Below are 23624 nucleotides of genomic sequence, written 5' to 3'. Positions count from 1 at the left end.
AAATTTCTACAATGAATGAGTGATATAAATGAAACTTTTATGAGTGGACTTTATAAGTTCTTGAGCACAGCTATGCTGTCAAACCTAATGCAGTTGTCAGAGGCTCTCACCTATACATGAAATCATCATGAATACATAAGCAGCAAATGCTGACTGGTATAGGGGTGTCATGTTATTACTTTTAAAAACTCGCAAACCATGAGCAGTGTTGTTATCAGTGATCCTCATGAGATTTCACAATGTGCAATCTTCTTTTAAGTTATATACTACTTGCATTTCTAAAAAACTCAGTGTTTATTAAAGCCGTGTTAAAAAAAAAAAAAAAAAGAGGAAAGGAAAAGCAAAACGGAGTTAGAGTCTAGACCCAGATAATTATAAAAAGGTTTTTCACTTATGAGGACATCTGGCTAGACACTGAAAAGTTGTGCGGAGTGAGGGAAAATTCTTCATTATGTGGAATTCATTGACTAGATTGCGGCTCCTGGCACCGCTTCCCGTCTCATAAATACAAATGTCCTCATCCAGTCAACTGTTGTGGTAACAGAAAAGTTGTCCACACAGATTTCCAAAGCATCTATAGGGGAGTAATAGAGTACCCATTTACGTGTTTTATTAAGGGGCGCGTGGGTGGCTAGTTGGTTAAAGCGTCTGCCTTTGGCTCAGGTCATGATCCCGGAGTCCCGGGATTGAGCCCCAAGTCAGGCTTCCTGCTCAGGGGAGAATCTGCTTCTCCCTCTCCCTCTGCCACTCCCCCTGCATGTGCTCTCTCTCTCTAATAAATAAATAAATAAATAAACTATTAAGTGCTCTTGAGACTTTTGGCACATACTTTCAACTATAATTTTTAATTACCATATTTCATTTGTTCTAAAACCCAAATTTTTTTTTGCATTTTAACATCTCCAGCAGGATTTTCTTAAAATTGATGTGATGTGAAAGTATTGTGTTATTATTTAATTGGCATCATTTTCTGATACATAAAATAATGGTGCCTCTTAAGTATCTTAGTTTAAAATAAAATGCAATAAGCTTATACTTGGAGCTTAAATTTGTTATTTCTGTAAGTACGAATGGAAATAAAGAATGGATTAGAGAGACATTGTGGGAAAAGAATACACTGAGCTTGGTGATTAAAAGGTGAAGGCAGCTGTGCAAATGGAGTGTTTCATTTGTTTTGTTTTCACAATGAACCTGAAGGTGAGTGGTGTGAAAATGAGATCAGTTCTCTTTCTTCTGGAAAGTTTACATGTGAAGGACAGACTGCATTAGGGTGCTGCCACTGTATAGGGGTAGGTATGGCCAAAAAGATGAGGGTGTATCCAACAGATTTGTCTACACCAGACTTTTGTCTGATTTGTTCGTACTAGTTCTGTGGCATCATTTATGAAAGATTTGGATTCCTTGAGGTGCAGAATAACAAGACAGGATTTTATGCAGGTAAGTGTTTTTCAGCCTCAGAATCCCAGGTGTAGATTGTACTCCTTCTGAAAGGCATGGACTTGAACTGAGAAATTGAGTGAAAGACTTAGAACAACCCATCCCTATTATCAGAAACCTCATAGTAGGATTTCCTGGCTATGGCCTTTATCAGAGATAGTGGGCTAGGAGAAGAAATAATCACTAATTTGATAGAGGGAATATTAAGAGTGAGTGCTGGAAAAAACCAGTCTGGTGAGGATGCCTGCCATCAGAATTGTGTCACAGATGAGAAGCAGCCTTCAAAAATACATTTTTCCATTGCTCACCTCCTTTGTGGCTCACCATGGAGCAGATAAGAGAGCAGCGCACAGGAAACCCAAGCAGGCCTCATTCTGGGAAGGAGTCCCTCATATCCACAGTGGCTTAGTGATTAAAAGGTGAAGGCAGCTGTGCAAATGGAGTGTTTCATTTGTTTTGTTCTCACAATGAACCTGAAAGTGAGTGGTGTGAAAATGAGATCAGTTTTCTGATACATAACTCTAAGTACCGGTAGATGGTAGTTACTAACAAAGAAATCTTTTCTCATCTCTGTATCTCAATGGCTTAGCCCTAGAAAAGTTGTCTCACAAATGATAACACACAGAACAGTGTGTTCAGTGTGTTCAGAATGGAGAAAAGTGAGTTTTCAAGTGTCATATTACTAAATGAGATATTGTGCACCTCACCTAGCGTGGTGGTCTTTTTCTTATGACTAAGGTAGAGATAAATACCTTGTCTCATCTTCTATTTCAGACAGACACCCTGGGGAAGCAGCCTGTGAGCAGAGGATTCACTAAGGACAAGGTCGGTTTCTAATTAAAGATGTCAGTCTCAAGTCATATGGAGCATCTATAACAAGAGGCTGCAAATTTGAACACAATTACTGTGGTTCAATGATGTTGTGATTTTTTTTCCATCTGTGGAGATGAAAAATATTTCTATGAATTTTTATGTCCTTGATATAACCTCTAGCATAGTGTGGGTCCTGGGGGTGCTAGAGGAAATATGAGGGAAATCCTAGTGAGATGCTTTCTTTCTGTAGAAAGTAGTTTTTAAAAATCAAAGCATGTTTACTCATTTAATTTGCAAATAAGGAGTCACCCCCAGTGGAATAGCAGTTAGAGGTGACAACCAGATTTTCTCTTCTTGCCGGCTGCAAAATGCTGCAGTGCGCATTAGCGAGGGTAAAGCGTTTGGAAAGTACTTATAGATACACCCCAGGAATAGCACCGTGAAAGCCTGCCTGGACTTAGGGGTTCACTTCTCTGAGCATGCAGGTTTTCTTATACACGTTCTGTACTTACTGAAGATCTGCTCCACTGTCCTGACCTGTTGCTTCCCACAAGGCTTTCAGATAGTTAAACTGTTTTATTTTCTTAATCGTGGATGTTAATTGCCTTTTATTTTCTCATTCAGACTCTCAGTTCAATCTTTAACATTGAGATGGTGAAAGACAAAACTGCAGAAGAAATAAGACAGGTAATGAATGAAAATGGGCTGACATACTTTATGAAAACATGTGCTCTCTAAGCCAAATCTGAAAGGAGAAAGGAGCATACCTTTCTTGACATCTCTTTCTAGCCAAAATGAAAGGTGGTCATAGAAAACAAAAGTGATCAATTACATGAAACAAAATGGCATAAGAAAACTTGTCTTTCTTGATTTTGCTCCTGTGTATCTAATCAACTCACATTACCCTCTTCTGTTTCATTCCTGTTGCCCACATCTTACTTAAAATCATCTTACTGTGTTCCTGGCTTACTGTACTACCTGTCTACGTAGGTTTCCCTGCTCTTATTCCTCCCTGCTCCTCTACCTCTCATAGCCTTCAGTTGAATCCTCTTAAAGTTCTAATTTCATTATGAAAAACATAGCGTATTTGTTAAGAACACAGACTCTGGGCTGCCTGGGTGGCTCAGTCGGTTGAGCGTCTGCCTTCGGCTCAGGTCATGATCTCAGGGTCCTGAGATCGAGCCCCACTTTGGGCTCCCTGCTCAGTGGGGAACCTGCTTTTCCCTCTTCTTCTCCCCCTGCTTGTGTTCTCTCTCTCTCTGTCAAATAAATTAATTAAATCTTTAAAAAAACACAAAATATGGGGCACCTGGGTGGCTCAGTAATTAAGCGTCTGCCTATGGCTCAGGGCATGATCCCAGGGTCCTGGGATCAAGCCCCACATCGGGCTCCTCTGGTGGGAGCCTGCTTCTTCCTCTCCCACTTCCCCTGCTTGTGTTCCCTCTCTCACTGGCTGTCTCTCTCTCTGTCAAATAAATAAATAAAATCTTTAAAATAAATAAATAGATAAATAACACAGACTCACTCTAGAGCCAAGCCACCCATTTTAAGTCCTAGCTCTGCCACTTATTACATGAATGACTTTGATAAGTTAGTTAACCTTTCTGAGCCTTAGTCTCCCTCTTTGTAAAGTGGAGGTAATAATACTAATAGTAGTATTAATAGTACTTATCTCATAGTAGTAATAATAGTACTGATCTCACAGAGTTGTTTGGGGAATTAAGTGAGTTCATATTTATAAAGCACATAGAACAGTGTCTGGCACAGAGTAAGTGCTACATTTGTGTTTTTAAGTAAATGAATAAAAATAAATACTATGTCAGTGACCTGCTTGCAAATGTTCAGTGACTTCCCATATTCCTTTGCTTGCCATTCAGAGTCCTCTGTTATTATAGGACCTTCTTCAGGAGTGCTTTCTTCAGACCGCTCACGATCTCTCCTACCTGTTTGGTATTCCATACACCTTGATTTGCATTGCTGTTTACATTTTCATATATGTGATTCTTTTCTCTCTAAATAGACTATAATAAGCTATTTATTGGCATTTCTTATAATTCCATGAATTATTTTAGGTATATTGAGAAAATCAAAATAGTAATAAAAGCAGTAGACTATGTGTCAGGTACTCTACTTAGTGCTTCATATGTACTATGTCATTCAATTCTCATAACTATCTTGAAGTATAGGTGCTATTATTTCCAATTTACAACTGAGGAAACTATAATTTAAAGAGATAGGCAACTTAGGGTAGAGCTCGACTCAAACCCATGTCTGTTTGACTAGGCATCCTGTTCCCTTATGGGAAGTAGTGCCAATTGCCATGAGTTTCTTCTGGTTGTATCATTGGTTTCAGCAAAAGCATTTATTGAATACCTATTAAATGTCAGGTCATATGGCAGACATGGAAATAAATGAGAGAATCCTCTACTCACAGGAAGTTTTAGCCTACTAGAAGGACAGACACAGAAACACGAGAACAGCACAGGGTTCTAACTGGTGTTAATAGAGACTTATGCAAAGTCTCTAGGAGACCTCAAACTGTGTCTTTCTGAAGAGATGCCAATAGAAAGCAGACACCAGGCATATTCTTTAGGGGAGAGAGAAGCCAGGCCCAGGAGGCTTGATCATATGATAAATATCATTCAGACCTATAATTTTAGACATAAATTTGTGTTCGTTAAAATAAGTTTGAGTAACCAAGGTCAGTTATGTTAGGAAACTTCTATCTGTCTATAAATTTCAGTGTTGAGGGGCGCCTGGGTAGCGCAGTCGTTAAAAAGCGTCTGCCTTCAGCTCAGGGCGTGATCCTGGCGATCTGGGATCGAGTCCCACATCAGGCTCTTCCGCTATGAGCCTGCTTCTTCCTCTCCCACTCCCCCTGCTGTGTTCCCTCTCTCGCTGGCTGTCTCTCTGTCACATAAATAAATAAAATCTTTAAAAAAAAAAAAAATAAATAAATAAATTTCAGTGTTGAGTCATGAACTATCTACTAATATAGATTAAATAAAAATAGCAGGATATGCTGTCCTTAAAATGAAAAGACCGTGTCTGACATGATAAAGAAAAAAAGGCAAAGCAACCTTGGGCCATGTTGACAATGATTTGCGAAGGTCCTGGGAGGTAATAGTCCTTCTGTACCCTGTGTTAGTTAGATTATACTTTGGTTAGTATGTTCAGTTAAGGGGCCCCCACCATTCTTAATGAAAATGTTGACAAAGCAGAGCATCTCTAAAGGAGGGTGACCGTGTTCTTGAAAAGCTCACTCAGGTGTCGCCTTGGCTGTAATGCCTTCCCTGACTTCTGTGCCTTTGCTAATGCTGTCATTCTCTGCTTAGAATGTGTCTCTTTCTGTCCTACCTGTTTATCTTCCCAGCCTCCTTGTTCACCTGGCTAACTCGTGATCATTCTTCAGGATAACAGGTCAAGTATCCCCTCCTCTGGCAGTCATCCCTAACTTGGGTTAAGTGCCTCTTTGTTGCCCTCAGAGCACGTTGGCTCTGGTTTGCATTATAATTCTCTTGTGCTGAGCACAAACCTACATTATTTCAACTAGTCCTCACAATGATCCTGTTAGGTTGATGTTATTGCTATTTTACTGATGATTATATTGATGTTGTTTAGTGATTTTCAGTAATTTGCCCTAAGTAGCATGGCCAGCAAATGATTGGAGCTGGGATTTACATCCAGGTCCACCTGACTCCAGGCACTGGGTTCTGAATGACTGATGTCCTGGCTGTCTGAGAAGCGCACGGTTGGCTGAGGAGTGTGGGTTTTGGGAAGGAAAAGAGAAGGTATGAGAAAAGAATATGTCTGTTGCACACAGGCACATCTTGAGGGAAATGATTAACAAGGTCATAGAATCCATTTTACAGGAATTTGTTATTAAGAGTTACAGTTAAATCATCTAGAAGACTGGTATTAAATCTTTTTTGTAATCATGTACTAGTAATAAAAGCATTACATTGGGTTTTCTTCCTTGTTATCAAATAGCATGTTACTCTGAGCAATGAAAGCTGTCACCATTTCGTGGCGCAGGTTGAAAAGATTACCCACATGTCACAGACACCGTCTCTTTTTTGTACAGATTTGGCAGCAGTATTTTGCAGCAAAAGATACAGTCTACGCAGTTATTCCTGTAAGTAGTTTGGAGGGGAAAATGAAAGTGTTATAGCATGAAGGTCAGGGCTCTAACCTTAGCAGGCAGTTGCCTTTACTTTTTCTATGTTTATTGCCTCTTGAGAACTTACATTTATAGCTCTCAGGGTTTTTATTATCCCCTAAGCACCAAAGATTGGAAGCTCCATATGGTATATTTATGGCTCTTGTTTTCCCTCTTTCTGGTTTAGAAATGTCTCTCTGACTCAAGTCTCTGACAAGGGAGCATGGTGTAAGTTCATGTTGCTGAGCAATTTCCAACTGTGTTTTACTTCTTTTTGGTGTTTTCCCACCATACTGTTGGAATTTCAGACAGGGCCTCTAGCATAGCTTTCTTCCCCTTTTGTCTATAGGTGACCTATTACTGAGCTGACTTACAGCTTCCTCCTAGGCTTTTTCTGGCATTTCCCCTTAGCAAGTGGCATTGTCTTTATTTTTTCCCTTCCTGAAATTGCTGTCTTGGAGATAGTCACTGGCCACTCTTGACCATTGAGGCTTGTGACCGGGAAGGGGTGCTGCTGGCTCCTTCTAGTTTAACGTGTTCATACTGACTTCTGCATAAAAAAGCGTTTGATGTACTGGGTTATCAGCTAGTTCTTTAATTGTTCTTCTTCTTCACTGAAGAAGAGGTCGTTTAGATTAAGTTTACATCAAGTACTGAGTTTACATGTGTGAGTTTAATATTAAGGAGGGAAACTTACAGACAGAACAAGAAAGCCGGGTGTTTTGGTTGCTCTGAGAGTACTGCTGCCCCGCCTCTTACACACATAGACCCTTGCCCTTGAAAAGTTCAACGGCCGAAAGGATCTGCGCTTCCTGTGATATTTTAGATCTGTGATACCGACTCATTGTTTGGACAGGCCTTCTTGGCTCTCCCTTCGACAGCCTCCGTGGCCTGACGTCTCCGACACTTGGCAGAGTCCCTTGCAGATTTTGGAGCATTTGGAATATCTACTTTTCACGTGTAGTTCTGACACTGAGCAGCCAAACATACACCCGTTTTTTCTCTGTCGTAAGAGGGATTTGTAAATGACAGAATGTAAGAGATATTTTTAGTTGTATTTCAGTCCTAGAGTTCAGTCTTGGTGAATTTAAATGTGATTGCAGCCTTCTGTTTTCTTGGTTTTGAATTTTATTGTTTTCTAACCCACAGAAAGAGAAGTTTGACTTGATCTGGACCCGGGCTCAGTCCTGTCCAACAGTAAGTTTCCAGTGAACAGATGAGAATTGCTTATCAGTGCTGCCAAACGAGGATGTTTTCTAACCTATCCCTTCATACTCCATACTATCTCATATGTTATAGCGCTCTGTTTATTTAACAAAGATGCTCATGTGTTGACTGTACTGATAGGTGAGATTTTCAGCCATAAGGAATCACGTGGATTTGTCCCAGTAAGTGTCTCGGGCCTTTTAGCTCTCTGGACACGGTGCACCCCTTTCTGATTTGGATCTCTGTCTGTATAAGTGAACATGGGAGGCAACACCTGAGCCCTTCACGTTTTCACCCTCCTTTAAGTTTCTGTTTTATTACCAGTTTCTTTTCCGTTTTGGCCATGCTCTTCTGCTTGTATGTACCTAAGGAATTATGAGATTGTTAGAGTCATGAGCTGCCAGAAGACCCAAGGGAAAGGGAATTGGTGAGGTGGACGAGCAGACTTGGTGTCAGTAATAATTTCTAATAATTTTTAGGATTTCCAAAAAGATTTTCCAAACATTGCTGAGAGAAAATAAAAAGCATCTAAGTAAATGGGGAGATGGACTGTGATCTGGATTGGATGACTCAGTATTGTCATCATTTCTCCCCAAGTTGATCTCTAGAGTAAATATCATCCCAATCAAAATCCCAGCTGGCTTTCTTTTTCTTTAAAGAAATTGACAAGCCAATTAAAAAAAAATTATTTGGATATCCAAAGGACCTAGAATAACAAAATAGGTTTGTTTTTTGTTTTTGTTTTTGGTGGGCAGGAAAGCAAGGTTTATTGAGTGAGAGTGAAGCAAAGTTTATTGAGTGATAGTACAAAGCCCCCAAAGAGGGAGGGACTGAAGAGGGTTGCCCCAAAACAATTTTGTTTTGAACAAAGAGGACTACATTTCATGATTTCAAGGCTTATTATAAAGCTGCAGGTGTGCCTGGGTGGCTCAGTCAGTTGAGCATCTGCCTTCCGCTCAGGTCATGATCCCAGGGTCCTGGGATCGAGCCCAGCGTTAGGCTCTCCGCTCAGCCAAGAGTCTGCTTCTCCCTCTCCCTCCCCCTCTGTGATCTCTCTCACTTTCACTCTCAAATAAATAAAATCTTTAAAAATAATAAAGCTACAGTAATGAAGACAATGTAATATTGGCATATAGATAGACATATAGATCAATAGAACAGAGAATCCAGAAATAGACCAACATGTGTGGTTAGTTATTTGTTAGCAAAGGTGCTAAGGTAATTAAATGGGGAAAGGATAATCTCTTCAGTTTGGATAGCCATATGCAAAAAAGAACATCTACTCTTACCTTACACTGCATCCAAAAATTAAATAGATCAGAGATACAAATGTAACTTTTACAAAATACAGTTTTAGGTTGAATGTTAGTGATCTTGGGTTTGGCAAAGATTTCTGAAGTATATCACAAAAAACACTATAAAAGAAAAAATCAAAAGCAGTAAATTAAATTTAATCAAAATTAAAATTTTCTATTTGTATTCTCGTGTTTATAGCAGCATTAGTCACAATAGCCAAAAGATGGAAGCAATCCGAGTATCCACTGATAGATGAATAAACAAAATGTGGTATATACACCCAATAGAATATTCAGCCTTAAAATGGAAGGAAATTCTGACACATGCTACAACACGAATGAACCTTGAAGACATTACGCTAAGTGAAATAAGCCAGTCACAAAAGGACAAATACTGTATGATTCCACTTACATATCTAGAATAGGTGTAGGTACCTAGAATCATCAAATTCATGGACAGAAAGTAGAATGATGGCTGCCAGGGGATGGGGGGAAGGGAATGAGGAGTTATTGTTTAATTGGTGTAGAGTTTCACTTTGGCAAGATTAAAGTTTTAGAGATGGATGATGGTGATGTTTGCACAACAACATGAATGTACTTAATGCCACTGAATTGTACATTTAAGAATAGTTAAAATGATAGCTTTTACGTTGTGTATATTTTACCACAATAAATAAGAAATAAAATTTTCTACTTTTCAAAAGACATTGTTACGAAAATGAAAAGACAACCAACGGACTGGGAGAAGATATTTACAAGACACATATTGACAAGTGACTTGTATCTAGAATATATTAAAAACTCTTACAACTTAAGAGGACAGGCAACCCAATTAAAAAATGGGCAAAAGATTCAGACAATTTCCCAATAAAATGGAATAGCAGATAAGCACCTGAAAAATTGCTCAATATTATTAGTCATAATGCAAATTGCAGATTAAAACCACATGGGATACCACTAAAATGACTAGAATTAAAAAGACTGACCGTACCAAGTGTTAGTGGGGGTGTGGAAGAACTGGAACTCTTATATACTGCTGATACAATAATGTAAAACAATATAAGCACCTTAGAAAACAGAGTGACAATTTCTTTAAAAGTTAAGCATATACCTGCCATACCACCCAGTTATTCTACTCCCTAGATATTTTCCCAAGAATTGAAAACATATGTTCATACAACACAAGTGTTCATAGCAGCTTTATTTGTAATAACCAAATAATAAAAGATGCCTATCATGGATGTATAAAGATATTGTGGGGGTAGAGGAGATTGTGTGTACATATACATATACAGTGGAATAATATCCAGCAATAAGAAGAATGAACTATTGATACATGCAACAACATGGATAGATCATGAAACAATTACACTAAATGAAAGAAATACCCAAAAGAAGTATAGATTCTTTAGTTCCATTTATACAAACTTCTAGAAAATGCACCATGACCAGGAGTGACAGAAATCAAATCAAGTTACCTGTTAGCTAGGCACTGAGGTTATGTCATCTACAAATAAAATAGAGCCTGAGTGGTTGGCCTTAAGGAGACAGTTCCATGACTAACACGTACTGGACCAGTTATGCTTTGTTTCGTCCTGACCCCATTCTCTTCACCACTCATCCCCAATTCTAAATATCTTAAGCGTAAAACTAGTCATTTCTTTGTGTTTACAACTGTGCTCCAGTATCAGCCCCAGGTGATAGAATAGGAAGTGATTATAATAATTGGAACAAAAGTTAACTCAGCAGCATTAGAAAGTTTAGAAATTGAAAAACTTGGGGCGCCTGGGTGGCTCACTCATTAAGCATCTGCCTTCAGCTCAGGTCATGATCCCAGGGTGCTGGGATCGAGCCCCATGTTGGGCTCCCTGCTCGGCGGGAAGCCTGCTTCTCCCTCTCCCACTCCCCCCTGCTTGTGTTCCCTCTCTCATTGTCTCACTGTCAAATAAATAAAAAAAAATCTAAAAAAAAAAAAAAAAAATTGAAAAGCTCAAATGTTCATCAGTAGAATAGATAAATTGTGGTAAATTTCTATAGTAGAATTCCATACAATGAAAATTAATGAATTAGAGTTGTATTTATCAACATAGATGAATCTCAAAAGTGTGAAGTGAAAAAATCTTCACACAAAAGTGTGAAGACAATAAAAGTCAAAAATTGACTATATGTCAATGGACATATAGTTTGATAAGATTTAAGTTTTTAAACATGCGGCAAGTTTTTAAACATACGGTATTTCTTGTTTATAGATATGCATATATGCATGCACATTTAAAATATAAAAACCTGAAAGGGAATGACAGGCACCCAATGCAGGATAAATGTTACTCTGGAATGGGATTAGAATGGGTTACAGAGAAAGCTTCAGTTGGATCTCTAATGCTTTCTTTCTTAGGTGGACTGGGAAGTATTTGAGTATTCGTTAAATTATCACTTATCAATTTCATAATTTAAAAAAATGTTTAAAAACCAGTCAGTGAAAAAATGGAGTAAATGATGCAGTTGGATATGGAGCAAATGATTATTGTTTATCCATCTATCTCCTCATGTATTTGTTTCCCACAGTTTCTCTGTGCACTACCGAGAAGGGAAGGTTATGAGTTCTTTGTGGGACAATGGACAGGTACTGAACTCCACTTCACTGCACTTATAAATATTCAGGTAGGTGGGTTGTGCTCCTCCCCTAGAAGACAGAGGCCTACTACTTTGAGGGACTGTTGAGCCCTTGCTGAGGCTTGAGGACACAGTATCTACTAACTCCTAGCAGTATTTGTTTGGCGTTGATGAATTGTTATACTTTGTGTATTAGGCTAGCTTTCTAGGTCCTACTCAATACCTAGAAATTGGAAAAGACCGCAAAACATATTCTCTGACTACATTTAGTCTCTCCTGGCTCTTCCCCATACCTCTATAACGTTTACTGCTTGTGTCTCACTTAACTAACTTGGGTGAGTTATGGTGGGTTATCTTTTTAACCCTAAGGTAGGCTCCGTGTCTTACTTGTATTTTATTAACAGAGTCAGCGCTTTCCAAGATGCTAGATGCATCATTTCCATTCCTTTGATGTTGCTTTGTTTGCTTCCTTCCTTCCTTTTTTTTCTTTGTCTTATTCCCAAATATTGGATTAGGAAATTCAGTCCAAAGCATTTGAAGCTTTTAAAAATAAATCTGATCATAACTAGGATTGACGTTCTATATTTGGAGGCCAAATTGCCAAAAAAACAAGCATGTGTTACAGTGGCTTTCAAGGTTTGGGTAAAGGAAATGGAGAGTTTGCTCATGACTGTATCCCATGTGATTGTATCCTAAAATTGTATTACGCTTGTTTAGAAAGGGGGGGTTAGAAAAAAAACAGAATGAGGGGGCAGTTTTTACTTTATTGGATGAATTATAAAGTAACGTTTATTGGGCACATCCTATAATAACCAACATTTGATGTACTTACTATGTGCGAGGTGTTTTATATACATTATGTCATTTAATCCTCACAAATGTCCCATGAGATAGTTACTGTTTCTATTTACAGAGAAGAGCATGGGCTCAGAGAAGTTAGTCCCTAGTGTGGATGAGTGTGGCAATGAGTGGCAGAGCTGGATTTGATTGGTTCCATTCTGTGAACTGAACCCTTATGCCACTGTGTTAGAGACGATGGAAGGACTTAGAGACCTGTGAGACAAGGTCCCTGCCCTCCTGAAGCTCATAGACGAGTATGCGAAGAAGATCCGGAAACATAATTATGATCAACATGATCAGTGTATTTGAAGTATATGGGAGAGAACCAAGAGGCTGAACCCTAGCAATAGTTAGGTATTGATAATTAGAAGGACTCTTGCTGAAATTTATAGATGAAACCCAGAGATCTTTTTTAAATGTATAGTTGTTTCCTCCTATACTGTCTGAGGGCTTTAACTTTGAACCCAGCCTCTCTTCCTAGTCTGGACTGAGGTCTGATAACCACTGCCCTGTCCATTCTTCATGAAATTATGATGTTCCCATTCTTTCCCCCAACCATCTCCCACCCAGATTATATTTTAAAACTGCACATTACAAATCTGGCCCATGTGCAAACTCTCCAGCTGTTTGCTACAGCTTAAAAGAGCTCAGTCTTCAGAGCCAGCCAAGGGGAGTAGATTTCAACTGTGAAATGCACTAGTCCATAAAAGTGGCAATTACACAGGCATATTGCTTTCTTTAGAACTCGATTTGGTAGCTGCTTGTGCCATTTTGTTTTTAAATATATGGCCATGATGAAGGATTCACTGCCTACTGTAAACATTTTCTGGGAAAAAAGCCAAACCTTTTTCAATTGAAGACACAAATAACACTGTGCAAACTGTCAGTTTCACTGTGCCTTGGCAAGCCTGACCATACCCCCACCTACCAATCCTCTGACTCACTAGTCACCCAAGGGGCTGTTAAGAGCCCGAATTTCCTCTAGACTCTCTATTGCTCTGAAATTGCAGTTTTGTGTGGTGGTGCCTTATGGAGCCTTGATAAGTGTTTCTCCTTACAGACCCGAGGGGATGCTGCAGCCAGCCAGCTGGTTTTATATCACTACCCTGAACTTAAGGAAGAAAAGGGCATAGTGCTGATGACAGCAGAAATGGATCCCACATTTCTGGTAAGAATTAATTTTTACCTCTTTGGATTTACCTGGTGGCCCTGAAGGTACTATTCTTCTGCCAAAGATCACGAGAGGTAAAATTCCAGAGACCTATATGTACATGTTTCTTGAAGTTGACAGTAACTTTGTCTTGCACAAGCTTCTCCAAGTTGAAGTTAGTACAATCACTAACTGAATCACTTATTCACAATTTTGAAGTCCATAAGCTCTGGAAACAAAGTTTTCTCATAATTCATTTGGTCACAAGACCTTATCTGCTTGAACTTACTTGGTAGCTAAATCTTCATTTAAACTGATATAAGGCCACTTGTAGTCCTTATTAATCCCACTTGGTGTGAAATATTCATGCATTTTCCTAAGAAGATATTAATGTGTTTGATCATGGGGCATTACGTAATGCACCTATTGCCTTTCTAGAATACAGTAACTCTGACTCCAAAACACGTCTGGCCCTAGGGGCTTCAAGTAAGAGACTATAGACAAGCAAATGGTTTCTCAAGTGTCAGGACAACTTCAAAGACTGGAATAGTTCTCAGTCTTTTCTCTTCTTCCACACTGTTCACATGTATTACATTCAGCATACATAATGATTTCCCTTCCTCCTTATCCCATTCCCTGGGATAGAGCATTCACCATATGTCCATAAATAATAATGCCCATCGTGTTTGTTTTCTCTGTATATCCGGGGCCAGGAGCAGTTTTATGGTTTTTATACAGCCGGTTTGTCTAGTCCTTGCTCATTTCCATCTCATTTATCTGGCAGGATTTAAGTTTAGCATGTCAAGAGAGTGAACACTGTCATGCCTCTTCCCCCTGAGATTCTTCATTACAATGTGCACTTATTTTTCCTCTCGCTCTTCCCAGCTACTTACGGAGAAGGAAAAGTGATGGCACTCAGCTAGTATCTCACAGCAGCAGTAAACCCAAGTCTGGGTCAGAATTAGAACTCTTCTTTCCACCATCACACTCAACTGGAAGTCACCCAAAATCCTATCCAAAAGAGTGGAGTTGCCATTTTTTGTAAACATTTTATTTATTTGTTTGAGAGAGAGACAGCATGAACAGGGGAGAGGCAGAGGGAGAAGCGGACCCCCTGCTGAGCAGGAAGCCCCTTGTGGGGCTGGATCCCAGGACCTGAGATCATGATCTGAGCCAAAGGCAGACACTCAACTGAGCCACCCAGGCGCCCCTGGAGTTGCCATTGATTGAGATAGACAAGATTGGAGGAGGAACAGATTTGGGAGGAAGAGCAGGAGCTCAATTTTGGACATGTTAAATCTGAGATAGCTATTAGATGCCCAAGTAGTAGGCAGTTAGATACATGAGCCTGGAGGGCAGGGAAGAGGTTCAGGCTGGGGATAGAAATATGAGAGTTGTCAGCATACAGATTGTTATTTAAAACTGTGAGACTAAATGAAATCACTCAGGAAATAAATGAAGATAAAAAAGAAAAGAAGTCTAAGAACTGAGCCTGGAGACATGAGGAAGCATAAGCAAAGAAGATTAAAAAGGAATAGTGAGAAAGGAGGAAAACTAAGATGGTAAAATGCCCTGAAAGCTAAGATAAAATGTTTTAAGGAATTAGAAGTGTTCAACTGGCCAAGTCTCGCTTGCTGGTAGGGCAAATGAGATGAAGACTGAGAATTTACTATATGTCACAACATGGAAGTCATAGTGAGCCTTTTAAGGAAAGTTTCAGAGGAGTGGTAGGACAGAAGCATCATTGGAGTACATTTAGAAGAGGTTGGGAAGAAAAATTGTAAAGAGTAAACATAAGCAAGTCTTCCAAGGATGTTTCTGGGAAGGGAAGCGAAGGAGAGAGTGGGGCACTAGCTGGAGAGAGAGAAGTGGGGACAAGAATGTGTTTTGTTTTAAATATGAGAGAAGTAACGTTATATTTGTATGCAGATGGAAAGATCCAGTAGAGAAGGAAATATTGGTAATGCAGGAGAAAGAGGGAGAATTTCTGAAGTATTTTTGAGTGGTTAAATCCGGAAATGAGGGATTGATCTTTGCCAGAAATATAACAATAGGAGAGAAGCCAAAATAAAGGGACACAAACACAGTTAAATGGAGAAAGGTGGTGGTATCTTGTAGTTCTCTCTAGATTGTTTAGTGAAAAGACTAAGACTTTATCTTAGTGAAAGGTCATCAGCTGAGAGTGAACATTGAAGAATAGGTGTTGGATAATTGAGTTGAAAAGAAAGTGTGAAATTATTTTCTAGGACAGAGTCAGCAAACCACGGCCTGTGGGCCAAATCCAGTCCATTATCTGTTTTTAGAAGGCCCATGAGTTAAAAATGTGTTCTACATCCTTAAATGGTTTGGGGGGGAGGGGCGGAACTAAGGAAGAATAATATTTCATAGCCTGTGAAAAGTGTTTGAAATTCAAATCTCAGTGTCTGTAAATAAAGTGTTATTGGAACACAGCCATGCTTATTATTTACATATTATCTATGGCCGCTTTAGGTCCACACCAGAGTTAAGTAGTTGCAACAGAGACTGTAGGGCCAGCAGAACCTAAAATATTAACTGTCGGTCCCTTTACAGAAAGTGTCGACATGTGGTCTAGGACAATGGAAGAGAGAATGGCTGTGTGGGTACAGGCACAGAGAGAGAGGGCTGAGGTTTGGGTTTAACTGGGGTTATGGTTCAGCCAAGTGGTCTAATGAAGTAAGCAGGGACCAGAAAGTTGAAGGTGAGTGCAAAAGAATGATGATAGTTACTGACCATGGTATGCAAGCTGATAAAGAGGGAAGTGAAAACACAAGGAAGGGGCGCCTGAGTGGCTCAGTCGGTTAAGCATCTGCCTTCAGCTCAGGTCGTGATCCCAGGGGTCCTGGGATCAAGCCCCTGCATTGGGCTCTCTGCTCAGCGGGGAGTCTGCTTCTCCCTCTCACTTTCCCTCTGTGTTCTCTCTCTCTCTCTCTCTCAAATAAATAAATACAAATCTTTGGAAAAAAAGAAAAGAAAAGAAAATGTAAGGAAGGTTAGAGACCGTAAGAATTGTGAGTCCTGGTGGAATTAAAGGATTTTCGAAGTTAGGAGTGAACTTAAAAGATAGGAAATAGCTGGGGTGCCTGGGTGGCTCAGTCAGTTAAGTGTCTGACTCTTGATCTCAAGGTCATGATCTCAGGGTCATGAATTTAAGCCTCTATAATTAATTAATTAATTAATTAATTAATTAGGAAATTAGGACTAAGTGTGGCTATTTCAAATTGAGATTTGGAGGGAATATAGTTACTAATAATGAGATTTGCCCTCAAGAGGAGGGAGTGACACAGAGACTTTAGTTTCTGGTTGTCAGCAAAGCCCAGCATCTAACCATATTGAAAGTAGACTCTGGAGGTGGCAGGAAGCCCTTCTGCTCTGGCATTTTTACCACCTCACTCTGGTGGTCTCAAACTGCTACACAGGCCTCATCAACATGAAAATTTGCTTCCTGGCCTTATAATACTGGACAATATACCAAACAACATACATTTGCCTCGTAGAAATCAATTTGACTGTGAGCTTCTTATGCAGCACAGACGAGACATGTTAGAAGTTATTATAGGGGTACACGATTCAGAGATGGGAAACGAAGAAATGTAATATATGATCCCTTGCTACTCGTGTGTGAATTTGCACTTTGGCATAGTACTTCCAAGTACAGTAAAGCAAATGAATAGAAATATACAGAAACTAGAGGTTTCTTTTGAACTAATAACTTTAATGCTGAAATTTAGAAGAATATTTGAAAACCTCATTTGGTTTCGTCTCTGTGTCAATAGATGATTGCATTGGAATGCAGCCAGTGCTCGGATAGAGTGCTAAGATGCTCATGCGGGGGGTGTTCCCTGGCCCAGAAAGAGGAAGAAGAGGGATCCTAGAGATGACACCTGGGCTGAATCTCAAAGACGAGCCGGTGTTTAGCTAGATAAGAAAGGGGGGAGGGGAGGAGGAATGTTCCAGATAGAGGGAATAGCGTAAGTACATGTTAGGACACATAGAATGACTTGAGGTATTACAGTTTGGTATCATGAATACATTCAAAAGAAGGCTTGGTGGGTTGTGTTTAGAGTTTTGGCTTTATCCTGAGGACATGAAAGTGTCATGAAAGGGTTTTGAACAGGGAGTGACCCATAAAGAATTGGACTTCAAAGCTATTAATTATTTGCTTCCTGAATATTTTTTAGTTATAGCCAGGTCAGTGTGATCGTCTAGAAGACAGTTGCAGTAGCGTGAGCAAGAGACAGTGAGGACCTGAAGTAGGATAGTAAGGACGGTGGAGAGAGAAGGACCCCAGAAATATATAGGGAGAAAAATGGGCAGGACTTGGTAAGGTGGTAGTATCTATGAAGATTGAAAGAGAGGGAGAAATCAGGCTTGCTAGTATACCTCCTTATTGAGCAATGTAGGAATTAATGTTTATCGTCTCTGCTCCTAGAAAGGGAGGAGACTACTGCTTCATGTTGAGAACTAAGGCAGTGGGGAGGGGGCTTTCCATAACCCTCCATGAGAGACAAATACACGTCTCCCTACCCACCATACTAGTGGTCTTTAAACTAATGGTCAGAACCCTTTATCCAAACACAATCGTATTTTTTTAAAGATTCATTTTTTAAAAAATTTTTATTATGTTAGTCACCATACAGTACATCCTTAGTTTTTGATGTAGTGTTCCATGATGCATTGTTTGCGTGTTAGCACCCAGTGCTCCATGCAATACATGCCCTCCTTAATACTCATCACCAGCCCAACCCGTCCCCCACTCCCCTCCCCTCTGAAGCCCTCAGTTTGTTTCCCAGAGTCCGTAGTCTCTCGTGGTTCATTTATTTATTTGAGAGAGAACACGAGAGTGGGTGTAGGTGGGAGAGAGGGAAAGAAACTCAGGAGAGAGAAAGAGTCTGCTGATGCGGGGCTTGATCTCATGACCCTGAGATCGTGACCCGAGCCAAAGTCAAGAGGCAGACATTTAACCAACTGAGCCACTCAGGCACCCCAAACAAGATCTTATGTGAAAGCTCTGATGCAACAGCTAAAACAGAGGTGAAGGGACAGAGTCCCTAGAACTCTGCAGTTTGAACAGCACTGTTCTAGAATGAATACAGCCGAAAGTACCCCTGCCTCCACTATCCTGAGCCTCAAATTAAAGTCAATTATCAGAAGCCCCTGCAGTTCATGGGCCCAGAAAGTGGTGGTATCTGCCTCCAATTATGGCAGTGCTCTTGCTTTAGAAATGGTTTACTCTTGAGGCATTTCAAGTATAGGAAGGGTAAAATTGATGAAGTAGAGTTATCAACCTTGATCAGTCTTCATTATCTTGCCTCACCAGAAATAGTATCAGGATAGTAGAGAGAGTACCAGTCTAGGAGTCCAGAGGTTTCCCACTTGCTCATCATATGACCTTGGGCCTATCCCTGAATCTCATCTCCTTTGGTTTCCTGGCCTATTAAATGAAGACTGGGTGATCTCTGAGGCCCCTTCTAGCTCTGAAATTCTATTAATTTGAAATAGCCAGCGTTTTGGAAAAAGGCATTTGATTGAAAATCTAGTCTCAGAGATTAGTCTCTGCCTGGAGAAATGACCTGAAAGCCCCATGGGAAGGAGTGGAGGTAAAGGAGCCTATGGTATTTATAAATCCATTTCCATCATCCTGTAGCTAGACAAAGCACACTTTTGATAGTTTTAGTGGGAATTTTCCAGTATCTGGGGGGGGTTGGATTTTGGCCATACGGACACAGTGATAATGAAGAAGGGCCTCAGACCAGCTAGGACTAGTGAAGTGGATAGGAAGCAAAAAGTAATAGTAGTTTGAGGACATTGTTTTGTAGGGTTTTGAGAGTAGAGTGTAGCCTATGTCCTGATCCCACCTCTGTTACACAGAGGGCACCATTTCTCTGCCACTGAGCTTTAGAGAAGGTGGACCCTTCTCTTCCCTGGAACTTTGTCGGTAGAGTAGTTAGAAGTAGCTGCATGGCGCATTACTGCTAAACTCAGTGGCTTAAACACACACACACACACACACACACACACGCACACACACACACGCACCCACTTATTACCTCCCAGTTTCTGTGGGTTAGGAATTCAGGAGCAGCTTAGCTGGGTGGCTCTGGTGTAGAGTCTCTCATGAAGTCACTGCCAAGATCTTGGTTCAGGACATAGTCAGCAGAAGAAGGACGATTAGACTCGAGGATCCACTTCCAAGTGCACTCGCATGGGTGTTGGCAAGAAGCCGCATTTCCTTGCCACATCGGCTTCTTTGTAGGGCTACTTGAATGTCCTCATGACTTTGGCAGCTGGCTTTCCCCAGAGCAAGTAATTCAAGAGAGATAGCAAGACACAAGCTGTAGTGTCTTCTGTGACTTAGTAGCAGAAGTCATTCTCCCGTCATTTCACCATGGCCCATTTGGAAGAAGGAAGTCAGCAAGTACAGCCTATACTCAAGGAAAGGGAAACTAGGCTCCCTCAAAGAGAGACGTGTCATAGAATTTGTGGACAAATTATAGAACTACACAGCTGGCTTTGGCACTAGTTTTCTGACTGAGGTGGTATCAGGAACAAGTTTTACTCAAGAGTATGTCTGGTTAGTCAAGAACTTAGTACTGACTCACAAACTGGTTCTAGAAGCTGAGTAACTATTGCTCTCCCCCCGCCTTGAAGATATACTTAACAGTTAATGAAGGAACTGAATGAAGAGGGAAATTTCAGACGTATGTGTTTCTTTATTTAGCAAACACTGACTAGATAGGACCATGTGCAGGGATGTAAAGCAAGCATATACTTTGAGGAATTCCTACTAGAGAAGATGGACAAAAAAGCAAAAGAGGAAAGGACAGATACAATATAGTATGATACGTACTTTGGTAGAGGTCAGCATGGGGTAATTTGGGTACGTAGACAGGGGGTACCTTACCAAGACTTGGATGTCAGGGAGTCAGAGAAGCTTTCTGGAAGCAGTGACTCCTGGGTAAGGCCCCTCCACCTGCCACAGGACTCAGACACAGAGCTTCATGGCCCTGTGCAGGGAACAGCCTCACTCTTCTTTTTACCTTACAGAATGTTGCTGAGGCACAGTGCATTGCCAACCAAGTTCAGCTCTTCTATGCCACCGACCGGAAGGAGACCTACGGGTTAGTGGAGACCTTTAACTTCAGACCAAATGAGTTCAAATATATGTCTGTCATCGCTGAATTGGAGCAAAGTGGACTTGGAGCAGAACTGAAATGTGCCCAGAACCAGGATAAGACTTAGAGCTGTGAGGGTTGGCTTACGGAGTCTGCTTAGCCCTGGATAGTTTTCCACAGCCCACCCGGCCCCTTGAACTTTTGGGAGCTTAGCAGCTCTAAGGAGCAGTCTCTAATGGGTTGCCCTATGTGCTTATTGCAAGAAGTAATCATGGAGGTGAGCCCTATTACTTGATATTCAGGAACGAAGGTACCCAAACATTCTGATAATTATCTCCCAGCATACTTACGCTTTCCTTTTTAAGTGTTTGAGATCATAACCAGAGAGAGCTAAGGATCCGCAGGATGGCAACCTGACTTTACACAGTATAATAGTGCTATATATATATCCTTTTGACCGCACAGCTCCCAGCTGATTAGTTCCTCCTATGTATAAACTTGTGACAGGATTGTGAGCTTGAAGACCTGCTGTAGTTAGGGGTAGGCTTTGCATACTCTTCCTTTGTGCCCCTTGGCTGGCCAGAGGTATAGCCCAAGTATCCTGTTTAGACTCTAGAACGACCAGATATTGCCATCAGGATTCAGACTTCATCTAGATGTCCCCAGAGTTGCTTTTAGTGTAGCTGGTTTGGAGGGCCCGGTTTCCGGTGTAGTGAAACACACAAGTACAGTAAGCCATAGTTTGTTACGCTGCTCCTCTAACTCGGCCTACTAGAAGCTGTGTATTTGGAGGGGGTGAATCAGTGCAGTGTAAATAAATCAACACTTTTGTAAGGAGAGGAGCCATCCCAATTTGCATGTTTTGTTTTATTTCATTTGTTTCAAACAACTCTAAGCCATGCCAGTACTATATGAAAAAGTACGTGGAAGCGAATGTTCCCAGATGGGGTATGGGGGAAACGTAGCAATGAAGTCTGGCTTACAGTCTTTTTACCCTGAACAGTGAAATCTAACCTATGTGCTGTCCTTGGTGTCAGTGCAGATCTCATCTTTGGACTCAGCAGTTGCTTGAAATGCCAAAAATAAGAAAGGAGTTCTCTGGCACTGGAAATTCACATTTGGTTTGTAGTGTCACTGCTGTGGCTCCAAGCTCAGTGCTAGAAGAGGGCAGTGGTTACACACCAACCTTCTGAATCTGAGGTCCCAGGGGCCCCCCAGTATTGTGTTGACCCCCTTTACTACACCTTTCCTTTTCTTGATCTGGCGTGCTCCGCTTGGCTGCTGCTGCCTGAGTCTGCCTGTGCGACACTGAATTGGTAAGTGGGAAGGTGACCAGTAGCTGCGGTTTGCGTGGTGGTGTATTTTCCTTGTTACGGAAGATTATTTATAGGTTGGGCCTGTCCCCAAGCTCTTTAGATGGGATTGGACTTCACGTTATTTTCTGAGCCGTGTCCATTTTGTCGTACTTCTGAGTCTGTGTATAGAAAGAGATAGTGTTTGTTTAACCTGGAATTGCTGCTAGCCTTTCAGAGTTCTCTAAAGGTTGAGCTGTTTCCTAATCGAATTCTGGACCTGCCTTTGGTTCTGACAGTTCCTTTCTGGAGAAACTTGAGTCTGGATGTTTTGAGTCCCAGGAATCTTTGACATCAGATGGAGTTGGCTTCGTGGGCATCCAGTTATGTTTGCTTTTCCCTTCAGATGGACCCAGTTCTTGGCCATAGTACATTTTTGTAACACCTTCACAAGAGGGCGAGAAGATGATGGGAGAAGAAATAAGATCTGGCTGCTCGTTCCTCCCAGCTTTGCCCTAAATCCCCACTTGCCAGAAAGGGATGTATATATGGACAGTTAGATTGGGAATGATCCAAATGCCGTCTGGCTCTTCTTTATATTTACTTGGTACGATCTGGCAAAGAACCAAAAGAAAACTGTAACAATCAGTAAATCCGTACCCAGCTGCAACATGGTGTTACAGAAAGTGGACAAGCTTTAGAGTTAAAGAATCTGGGTTCAGATGTCAGTGTTGGGATTCATTAGCTCTATGCTCTTGAACAAATTACTTAAACCCTCTGATTCGATTTCTCTGTAAAATGTGGATAATAATAATATCTACCTCATAGGATTATTGTGAGAATTACATAGGCTTATAGGTAGACTATGGTAGGGCTTACTATAAATGTCAACACCCTTCCTCTTTTCTAATCCCCTTCTCTCTTTAAAGACCAACACAAATTACCATTTCAGACATGCAGATCATTCTTCCTTGCAGTGTAAAGAGCGAACCTTATCTCACAGTAGAATTACCTAGAGTACTTTAAAATGTGGATTCTCAGGTCCCCCAAGCTGCAGGGTCATAATCTGTGCAGGTGGTGCTGGGAATCTGCATTGTATATGTGCTCCAGAGGATTCCGATGCAGGTCATTCACCAGTCACACTTCGAGAACCATTGCCTTATCTGTTCCTCACAAAAAAACACCCATTAGCCAGATCTTTCTTTCCTGTGGACATTAAACTTAGGATTGGTTCCTTTGCTCTTGCCCCCCATAGTGGTCTCCCTTTGCGTACTTTACAGTATAAGTGTATGTATGTGTTTTTTTTCCCCAGTAGACTGTGAGCTCCTTGAGGGCCAGGATTTATCTCCATTCCCAGTGTCAAGGACATGGCCTGGAGCATAGAAGATACTCAGTTGTTTGTTGAATAAATAAATGACATGGATTTTAGCCAAAACATCTTGTTGTATGTGTACCTGTATCTAAATACTCTGAATTTAAGAGAATCTCTCAACACGCATAGATTGGAACTTCCTAAGTAGTAATATTTGCAAGCCAAGATGCCAGCTTATACACAGTCCCTGTATCTCTCCAATCCACTGGCCTGACCTTGGCGGGCTGTGGGCTCAGGGCAATTGAGCAGTCCCTCACAGAGCCCTTACTCCAACCGCCAGGTGAGGTGCCGACACCGGAAGATGAGGGGGCTGA

General features: G+C 40.8%; 1 protein-coding gene across 2 annotated transcripts in view; it reads left to right on the top strand.

Annotated features, from left to right (window-relative positions):
• The window catches only part of ATPAF1 (ATP synthase mitochondrial F1 complex assembly factor 1), a 29108-nt gene extending 5733 nt beyond the window's left edge, over positions 1 to 23375 (top strand). Inside the window, exons 3-10 of one of the 2 annotated variants that reach the window (XM_045799640.2) lie at positions 2212 to 2262; positions 2875 to 2937; positions 6335 to 6385; positions 7559 to 7606; positions 11476 to 11571; positions 13424 to 13531; positions 20579 to 20652; positions 23251 to 23375. In XM_045799640.2, coding sequence (XP_045655596.2) covers positions 2212 to 2262; positions 2875 to 2937; positions 6335 to 6385; positions 7559 to 7606; positions 11476 to 11571; positions 13424 to 13531; positions 20579 to 20652; positions 23251 to 23260 — 501 coding nt within the window. In that variant the 3' untranslated portion in view covers positions 23261 to 23375. Of the gene's footprint in view, positions 1 to 2211; positions 2263 to 2874; positions 2938 to 6334; positions 6386 to 7558; positions 7607 to 11475; positions 11572 to 13423; positions 13532 to 20578 lie in introns of both variants that reach the window. The other variant, XM_045799639.2, reaches the window with a different exon arrangement.
• Positions 23376 to 23624: the final 249 nt, after the last annotated feature.

Source organism: Ursus americanus, chromosome 12 (assembly GCF_024610735.1).
Source record: "Ursus americanus isolate L20-20 chromosome 12, mUrsAme1.1.p, whole genome shotgun sequence".
Taxonomy (NCBI): domain Eukaryota; kingdom Metazoa; phylum Chordata; class Mammalia; order Carnivora; family Ursidae; genus Ursus; species Ursus americanus.
This window is presented reverse-complemented; position numbering and strand designations above follow the sequence as displayed.